Source organism: Lepisosteus oculatus, chromosome 14 (genome assembly GCF_040954835.1).
Source record: "Lepisosteus oculatus isolate fLepOcu1 chromosome 14, fLepOcu1.hap2, whole genome shotgun sequence".
Taxonomy (NCBI): domain Eukaryota; kingdom Metazoa; phylum Chordata; class Actinopteri; order Semionotiformes; family Lepisosteidae; genus Lepisosteus; species Lepisosteus oculatus.
Window position 1 is genome coordinate 40,472,589 of NC_090709.1, and position 9,717 is coordinate 40,482,305.

General features: G+C 48.0%; 1 protein-coding gene across 8 annotated transcripts in view; it reads right to left on the bottom strand.

Annotated features, from left to right (window-relative positions):
- Positions 1-1,023: 1,023 nt before the first annotated feature.
- Positions 1,024-9,717, bottom strand: part of LOC138243066 (uncharacterized) — a 100,873-nt gene continuing 92,179 nt past the window's right edge. For 2 of the 8 annotated variants that reach the window (XM_069198569.1, XM_069198570.1), the window contains exons 2-5: positions 6,843-6,901; positions 6,004-6,327; positions 5,430-5,717; positions 3,435-5,250 (exon numbers count right to left, since the gene is read on the bottom strand). In XM_069198569.1, coding sequence (XP_069054670.1) covers positions 4,979-5,250; positions 5,430-5,717; positions 6,004-6,327; positions 6,843-6,891 — 933 coding nt within the window. In that variant the 5' untranslated portion in view covers positions 6,892-6,901 and the 3' untranslated portion in view covers positions 3,435-4,978. The other 6 variants (XR_011191907.1, XM_069198571.1, XM_069198572.1 and 3 more) reach the window with 6 other exon arrangements.

Below are 9,717 nucleotides of genomic sequence, written 5' to 3' on the forward strand. Positions count from 1 at the left end.
ACAGTGTTATCAAAGACTCAATCCTATAAGAGCTCTTCAGGCATTCTGAATGTGTCACAGCCCTCTCACTGTCTAATTCTGAGCCTTTCACACACAAGCCCAACACTAGTGACACTGAGCCCAACAGTTAATTTCCCAATCCCAGCTCCGCCCAACCACAGCCCGCATCCCACTACACTCAGAAACCCAGGATCCATCTCACCACCACACTGCCCTGCAGGAGGATCTGCCTCACTTCCCTGGAGGGGTGTCAACATCACCCCTGCCTTCCCTGGGGGATGATGGAGGACCGGTTCCCCTCGGACAGGAGCTGGGCGCCCTGCGTGTGCGGTTCTGCAGGCTGGACGGCCGTCAGGAGACGTGGAGAGACGCCACAGCCCCCCGTCGGTCTCGTTTCCCCTGGACTCTGTCTCCTTCTGCAGCGCGAGTCTGCAGGGCGCCGCTGGGCTCCGAGCAGCAGGACCGGGAGTCTGGACGAGAGGACAGCGCCGCCGGGCTCCGAGCAGCAGGACCGGGAGTCTGGACGAGAGGACAGCACCGCCGGGCTCCGAGCAGCAGGACCGGGAGTCTGGACGAGAGGACAGCGCCGCCGGGCTCCGAGCAGCAGGACCGGGAGTCTGGACGAGAGGACAGCGCCGCCGGGCTCCGAGCAGCAGGACCGGGAGTCTGGACGAGAGGACAGCGCCGCCGGGCTCCGAGCAGCAGGACCGGGAGTCTGGACGAGAGGACAGCGCCGCCGGGCTCCGAGCAGCAGGACCGGGAGTCTGGATGAGCGGACGACTCCCACTCTCCTCACGGAGGTCAAGACCACCGAGATCTCAGGGAGAGCGCGTCTGGCCCCTGGGGGCCGGGGTTCGAGTACAGAGCGGGCTCCCAGGCCCAGGTCTCCCAGGGGACCGACTCTTCTCGGCTCGGGGACGAGGGACAGCGGCTCTCGGACTGCCCCCCAGAGAGACCGGAAAACTGGGACTGGGAGCTTCTGAAATAAGAACGCCTTCCGGAGACAAAGGACAAACAAGCCTGTTGTGTCATGTTTTTTTTTCTTTTATTGAAAAATAAAAAAAATACTGTACAAGGTCCAAACAGAACCGGCATCAATAAGTGATAAAAGTTAAAAGATTCTGAACGAAGACCGTTCCAGTTCTCTAAACTCCACATGGATCTGACAGCTCCCTCAGCACAACCATGAACACTGAACACCTCACACACTCAGTTCAGTGCACGAGTAGCCCTGTAGCTCCATGAAATAGTTTTTCAAGAACACTTTTACTTCGTCTAGGTCTGTTCTTCCCTTCATTACAACCAGTGAACATTTTCCTCAGTTTGCAGAACAGCAAACTAAATATAATACAATTTCAATGAATCTGTCATCTGAGCAAACAAAATATAACATCATAATATAAAATATAACAAAATGCTATTTAGCTCGCTCTTGGACGATAAGTAATACAAAAAAACAACAATTGCAAAAAATGCTCAGTTGCTTCAGTTGTTGGGCGTACACACACAGTCTTGGCTCAGCTTGGGCTGAGCCCAGTTTGTGTTCCCACTGCGACACAACAGAACACACATCACCACTGTGCAGGCATCTCTGCAACAGCTTCCAGTTGGTAATAGAATACAGCTTAAAATCAGTGCGGACGGGACGTCCCCAAATCATTTTCCATGACCCTGAAATAAAAAAAAACAGCAAAAGAAATCTTAAATATAAAACATAGCACAAAAACAACAATATAAAATGACCGAAAATAACAAATAAACATTCGGTTATGTTTTTCATCATACTATAGGGGAAATCATATCTTGGCATCTAATCTTTTGGCAGTGTTGCAATGAACAGCTGTTACCTAATTAACAGGACAGGCCCTTAACTACTGAACTGCCATTCGAACCCCTGATCAGCTTACAAGAAGTACATAGAGAATCCTTTTTATTCAAATAAGTTACTGTATAAATTATGGTTTGTTGCATAAAATATTTTCTATTAAAACTCTAAATAAAGGTGTCAGTGGGGCCAGCAGGGGGCGCTCTCACCCTGCGGTCTATGTGGGTCCTGATGCCCCAGTATAGTGACGGGGGACACTGGACTGTAAAAAGGCAACATCCTTCAGATGAGACGTCTAACCGAGGTCCTGACTCTGTGCTCATAAACAATCCCAGAGTGTCTCTCGAGAAGAGTAGGGGTGTTACCCAGTGTCCTGGCCTGATTCCTAATAACCCCCTTCTCTGAACTGGCTCCATCCCTCTGCTCTCCTCCCCACTGAGAGCTGCTGTGTGGGGGAGCGATCTGGCGCACTATGGCTGCCGTCGCATCATCCAGGTGGGGTACACACTGGTGGGGGTGGAGGGGATCCCTATTACCCGTAAAGCGTCCAGAAAAGCGCTATATAAGTGTAAGTAATTATTATTATTAAATTAAAGTTTATTTTTCCATCTCTTATATCTGTAGTATTTCTTTACATTTGAGATTTTTGTATCCGGAATCACTTCTATATGTAAAGTGCTTTAAAGCTCTTTGAGCAATATAAAAAAACTCCCAGGGGTGCAGATTTCTCTAATACCCTGTAAAAGACTGACTTTAACCAGTGCACAAACTAATCCAGCATTTAAAGAGACAAACATCTCTCATCAGTGCATAATCCAGCCTGGAGTGTGATGCTTCCAGTAACACATTTAGAGACGTTGTATCAGTGCAATACTTTTAAAACACTCCGATTCATTCAGTGCTGAACGTTACACATCAAAAATAACTTCCAAGGAATTGTCTAAACCCGACAAAACTCTGGTTTCAGCTCAGTTCCCAGAAAGAGCAGGAGAACGGTCTAACTCCTGTTCCCTCTCTCAGTCTTCTGCTCCCTCTCTCTCCAACTTTTCCAGTGCTGTATTCCCAAAATCCCACAGGACACAGAGGCATCTAGGCTTCTGGTACCTCGCGCTTTCCTAAAAAACAGCGGAGCCGATACTCCAGTGTTTAGACACGGTCAGTAAAATGCACCATCCCAGATCAAGATCAGCGCTGCAGGGAACTGGGGGAGGTATTGAGCCTGACAGACCGGCGGATCTGAGGAAGTCAGGAGAACGAGGATTTGAAGGAGGAGAGCAGAAGACCGTCGCTGTGGAGTCAGACTTGTCAGGGGGCAGAGTGTCGTACTGTGTCAGTGAACGGCACACCCTGTAGACCATCACAGACTCCTGCTGGGGTCGTCCCTTAGCACCGCGGATCAGTCTGGAGACAGTGCCGAGCAGCTGCTGTTAACACAGGGAGCTGTGGACCAGACCACTGAGCAGAATACATAACACACCCCCAGCCTGAAGGGATGTTCCTCAAGCACCTCCTACTGGATACATACAGGAAAAACAATAAGTTATCAATACTGCATTATCGTTCTTCCTGAAGGACCCGAAAGTGCTTCACACATAGGAGGGCACTGTTCACCCGAAAATCTCAGACTGTTCAAGCTCTGATCTGGCCAGGAATGAGGTCAGGACACTGACTATGAATACTGCTCAGCTGTTTCTAATCAATACTCATAAGAATTGAAAGAATACTGTTGTCATTAATTGATTATTAATACTGCTTTTCCTTCATTTGGCCCTTGTCTTTCCAAACAATCCCAGGGTGTTTCATGTGTAGGAGGGGACAGTTCAAGCTCAGATACAGCCGGGACTCTGGGACAGTGGGACTCCACACCCCTGCTCCTACAATCACTGTCTCTGGGATCTTTAATTAAGCAGGCGGGACCTCAGCTGTAATCCTCCTTTGATCTAGTTCTGACCTCCTACAGCTCAGTGTCCCTGGTCCTCTCTAGTACAGAAATGACATCAGGCAGAGCACCGCCTACTGGTCCACCAGCACTAGGTGGTTTTTGTTACCGTGGTACGGGCTGGGTCCCGCCTGGCCTGGCTCTCCACAGCCCAACTGGATCCAGCCCCCATGTAGTAAGACTGCTCCCACAGGCACCCCCACAGTGGGGAAACCAGAGAGTGGGCTCACTGGTAACCACAGCTGAGCAGCACTGTCTGTCCAGTAATAAGAGGAACACGTGCACAAGCACAGAAAGCACATCGATTCACTTGACATCCGGAACAAAATCATAGCGTTTTGATTCTGCCCTACATGGTACACGATGTGTCTCCCTTGTTCGACTATTTCAATGGGTCCCTGACTGTCCTGTAGGTGTTAATGAGGAGATACGCACAGAGGCAATGTGTCAGTCTTAAGGCACAGTGAAGTGTAACATATTAATGCTCAAATGTCCATTAATGGTCTTTCACCTAATCTCTTTCTAGTGTAGAATATCACTTAATTACTGTAGAATAGCACCCAGTACTGACATGTGTAATTAAGAGCTCCAGTTGTGTGTTCATGACAGATAGGGCCCATTTAACTTCATACCAGTTAAGATACCATGGTAAACACTGCAAGGCTGTGGAAACAAGCCTGAAAGACAGAAACTACGTTCATTCTGGCAAATCTATTCTACAACTGCGCTGAGAGTGCTAACAGCATGGCCTCCCAATACCCCCCTCTCTGAACTGGCCTCATCCCTCTGCTCTCCTCCCCACTGAGAGCTGCTGTGTGGGAGAGGACTGGGGGGGCTGGAGGGGATCCCCCTGACGTGGAAAGAGCTCGGAGTGGAGCTCTAGACGTGGGAGGAGTTATGAATTATTATTGTTAAAGGCCAAGGGGGAAATCTGGCCAGGGCGCTGAGCTATTCTCCTCAGCAGACCCCTCTCTCGTGGCTTCAGCACAGACAGACAGGGAAAAGCATTTCATTGGCGACAAGAACTGCTGGCAGTTGTAGTGTTGTGCATTTATATAAAAAATAATGCCTGATTGATTGATTGATTGAAGCAACTGGAAGAAAACCCACATTAACGTTGGGGGAGAACATACAAACTCAACACAGGGAGACCTACACTTGATCCCAGGAACTCACACATCAGGATTCTCCCCATCCCACTGTCAATGCTTAGTTTAACAGGACTCCTCCTGCTGGGATCCACCAGAGTGGGGCTGGGCTGGAGACTGGGGGAACTGTGGTGTTACCAGAGGGTCTGCAGGCCCTGGGTCATCTGGGCGATTTCCAGCAGCTCCGTTTCCCAGCAGCTCCACATCAGGCCCAGGGGTTCCGAGACGCTGACCTGACCGCAGGTGTCTGACCAGCCCAAATATAATCCCAGAAGCCACGAGCACAGCCAGGATCACGATACCGACAATCACAGGAGCCAGCCAAGTGGAGTCAGAGTCTGGAAAACATCCAATAAACCAGCTTAACAACCGACTTCATGCAACAGACAGATTTCAGGACCAGGACGTGCATGTTTAACTACAGACAGCTGAGTAACTCAGAAACAGGACGGCGTTAACACATGCTCTGTCACAGCCTATTGTACAGCAAATGAATGTGCTCTGTCTCCTGTCCTACCTTCCACATGGACTTTCACAGTGCTGATGATCCTGTCGGCCCTGAGGTCCAGTACTGTGTAAGAGCCCTGATCACTGAAGGAGACTCCAGACAGCTGGAGAGTCTTGTCCTGGATGGAGACTCTGGGTTTGTAGAGCTGGACTGGGGTCACTGAGCTCTTCTCTACAGCACACACTAGCACAGAGACTCCAGAGCCCTCAGGAGCAAACTGAACCTTCACAGTCTCTCTGGTGTAGAGGGGGATGTTCAGAGGGTGTCCATCAGTGACAGTGACATTCTCCTCATGACCTGCACACAGAACAAGAATGAACATTTGAAGTGACAAAAAGACAGGTGTGCACCACTTTGCCCTCCTGCCTCAGTTTCGTGAAAACAGTTCCCACCTCCTGGCTCTGTAACCTATGTTAGACTCTTGTTCTCCCTGGACAGATTAGCAACAAGAGTATAAAGCACACAGGACAATACTGCAGGAAGTGTTCTTTGTCTATCAAGTGGGATGGTTCACTTCACACGTATTTCCAGAACTTAGTTCAATCTGCATTAATACCTGCAGCAAAACACAGGAGGTATCTACCTGTGACAGACAGGCGCACCTCTCCAAGGAATTTTCTGGTATGGTCCAGGTCTATATATCGGCACTCATAGATATGTTCTTGAGCGAATGTCACATTGTGCACAGTCAGGGAAAAGTCCCCCTGGCCAATCAGCTCTCTGGAGATTTCAGCTGCCGTCTCGAACCCGGCGCCAGGGTAGACCACTTCACTGAAGAACTCCAGCACGGGATCGTCTTTGTCCGTGTCCCATCTGAAGTGTATCAGCTTAAAGGGGACTGCCATAGAGTTTCCCTTACAGGGCAAAATGACAGATCCGCCATATTTCACTACCACCGAGAGAGGATCTGAGGAGACAGAGTAGATATTCAGAGACACAGCGACACAGCTCGACACCCCCTCATTTTAGTGTGAAGGGAGTGTCCCACACTGACAGGCTGGAGGAACGGAGTCTCTTTAGTCTGGAGACAGAGTAGATATTCAGAGACACAGCGACACAGCTCGACACCCCCTCATTTTAGTCTGAAGGGAGTGTCCCACACTGACAGGATGGAGGAACTGAGTCTCTTCAGTCTGGAGACAGAGTAGATATTCAGAGACACAGCGACACAGCTCGACACCCCCTCATTTTAGTCTGAAGGGAGTGTCCCACACTGACAGGATGGAGGAACTGAGTCTCTTCAGTCTGGAGACAGAGTAGATATTCAGAGACACAGCGACACAGCTCGACACATCCTGGAGAGGAACAGGAAAACACAACTCTACAGCACCTAGAACTGTGTGAGATACCAGACACACCCATACCTCTGAATATTATTATTAATCAGACATTATTTTCTAGATATGATTTCAAAGCCCTTACCGTTCAGAACACTCCCGACCAGAAACAACAGAAGTGTTATCCTCTTCATGATTAAAGATCTGCAAAACAGACAGAAATACCGTAATGACAAGAGCAGAAGTCATGACGACAGCAGAGGTGGCCCACAGTGATATACATCTTACGTGGAGTGGGGTATTTTATTGAGAGTGTGGGGGTGATCAGGTGATGTCAGCACACTGTCACGGCGTTAAGGCTCCTAATTTTAGCACTAATGGCCACCGCGCAGGTCAGTGAATGGACACCTCTCGTCACAGAGCATAGATGCGAAAGCAAAATGGCAGGTGTGCAAATTCACGCAGAACAAACTTGATGTCTGAAGCTCTGTCTTTGCAAAAGGTGAATCCGAGTCAAATATACCAGCGCAGGTGTAGTGCCCCTGAAGAGGGGAATGATACCATAATACAAAATACATCAATAATACTTTGTACCCAAAGAAAAATACGTTGAAAGTTACAAAAATGCTTCTTAACGTTTCGTACATATTTTACAAAAATATTCCGCATGATGCCTTATTCAGTCTTCTCTTTAGGATATCACACGTTTCAGTAAGGACTGGTGGGGGTGCTGGGGGTGTTGTCATTGGAGTTTGTTATCCTTCTCGGAGGTGGGGGTCGAGGGATCCGATGAGATTCGTTATCGAAGGAACACGAGGAGGAGCTGTATCCCAGAAAGATTCCTTCACTTTTTTTGATGTTGTCAGCAGAGAGAAACTGCAGACAGCAAAGAGGAAAAGATCATTATCCCTGTCTTTCTCACAACTGAAGAGCGCTCCACAGCCGAAACGTTGCGTTTCCTTTCCTCTCTTTTCAGCAGGGATAAACCTTTACTTGTTCCTTTCCAGCCTACGCCTGCTGACGCAGCTGCCCACCTGATATATACCATCCCTCTAATCACAGCTATGAATGTCCACTGTGGCTATTTTTTCCTTGATTATTTATTCTGGCATTAAAGCACATTTTATGTCATGCCGAAGTGTCCCAAGCACTGAAAAAAAAGGAAGTGAGACAATCACTATGAACTGCAGTTCGCCTGTCCTGATCTAGGCTTCCTATATACTTGAACATGCCGTGTTCACAGGGTCGTATTTTAAAATCGGTACGGTAGATTTTCTGGTACTTCAGGGTTTGGACAGTCTGTTACACTGTCTCACACCTCGGTGTCAGAACTGTGAGACGTTTTTATAATCAGCAATCGCCTTTTCCCAGTGCAAGTTCGTGTTATTTTGAGTTTTTTTTAATTGGTTTGCGATTTTCTGAAATATATTCCATACAAAAATACGACTTGGACAGTCGCTATTTATTTGGATATTCCCTTTTCACCGAGGATATTGTAACGCTTACGGCCGCCAGGCACTGTGTAAGAGGCGGCGTACCAGAGCGGTTGACGTCACCGCCCTTCCCTGTGATAGCAGGACCACAGCTACTGGGCTGTGGAGAGATCTCTCTTTGGCTCACGGGGCTAGGTCGCTGCAGAGAGACGCGGGAGTCCCGGGTTCGAGCCCCCGACGGTGGGGGGCCGACCTGATGCCCCCGTTGCGTTACAATATGTTCAGTAATCCATCCGGATTAGTACATTTAAAAATGACTGTAGAGCGAAAGGCGACATAACATCACTTCGGAAACGGAAAAAAATGTTTGTTAAAAGACACTGTTCGTAATAAAAACTGGACATTGTTTATCCAGTTCAAGAGATGTATACAAAAGAAACACTTTACCTTTAATTCCTCCTTTACCTTCGTGAAAATTCAAGAACGTCTCTTATACATAAGATCCGATCGCCCGAAAAAAAGAAAACAAATGAAGACATTTGACTGTCAATGTCCAGAAACAGAAACAATATATGAAGTATCTTAAATGTTCAATACAAAACTGTTTCTACTACTACTTAGGCATATAATTAGATCCCACAACCGAAACTAAAAGTAATTTGAAAACGAGTTTGCCGAAAGTTAAAACGAACTTTTTTTCTATTGTCTTCTGAGGCAGGTAACAGAAAGACGTTCTGTTATGTAGTTAGACGACATACAGTATGTCCATCTCCTTCACAACTCGACCGCTGTCCAGCTCAACCTGGGGGTTTGATTTCGTACAAAAAATGGTGGCTAACAGACCTTCTCTTCCTGAAATCGCTCAAACCCTTCAGCGGATGTTATGCCCATGTTACGCAGTACAATATTCTCGAAGCTCCACCCCCCTCAATTGAAAGTGTTTATCTTTGCCGGACACCGGTTGGAAGAAGCTTATTTTTGCCAGAGGACAACATTTCTACCACTGAAAAACTCTTGTGTGAGGGGTGTGTCTGGGGTCAAGCAGCCTCAAACCCGCTCTGTGTTGTGGGCTCCCCACCCAGCACTACGGATTGACCATAATGACGGCGCTCTCACCGCAGTACAATGACTGGACAGTCTGATTTTTCAGCTTTAAGAAGGAGGGAAGACCTCAAGCACACAGTCAGGGGCCGCTCTGGAGCACAAATCGTCTCTTTGTAGGCAGTGTGTTGGCGTTGGCCCAGCTGAGGAATAATTGAACATCGGCGGGGGAAATCCTTCCATTGTCACGTTTTGAGATCAGGATTTGCAATCAGAGTTTTAGATCCGAGATCACACTGGCTCGTGGTAGTGCTGCAGCATGGAAAGAGCACCAGAAGTCTCATTATATTCAGAAGCTTGATGAACAAATGATAAGCTCGTTGTCCTAGAAAACATGTGGTGCTGGTGTAGGGCTGTTGCCAGTTCTCACCAGACTGGAGTCTGTCCTGTATCTCGGATGTGATCGAGCATGAACTCGCCCGTCAGCTGAACTGTAGATCTTCTCAGTGCACAGTTTGCAGTGAATATGCTTATAGACCATGTGAC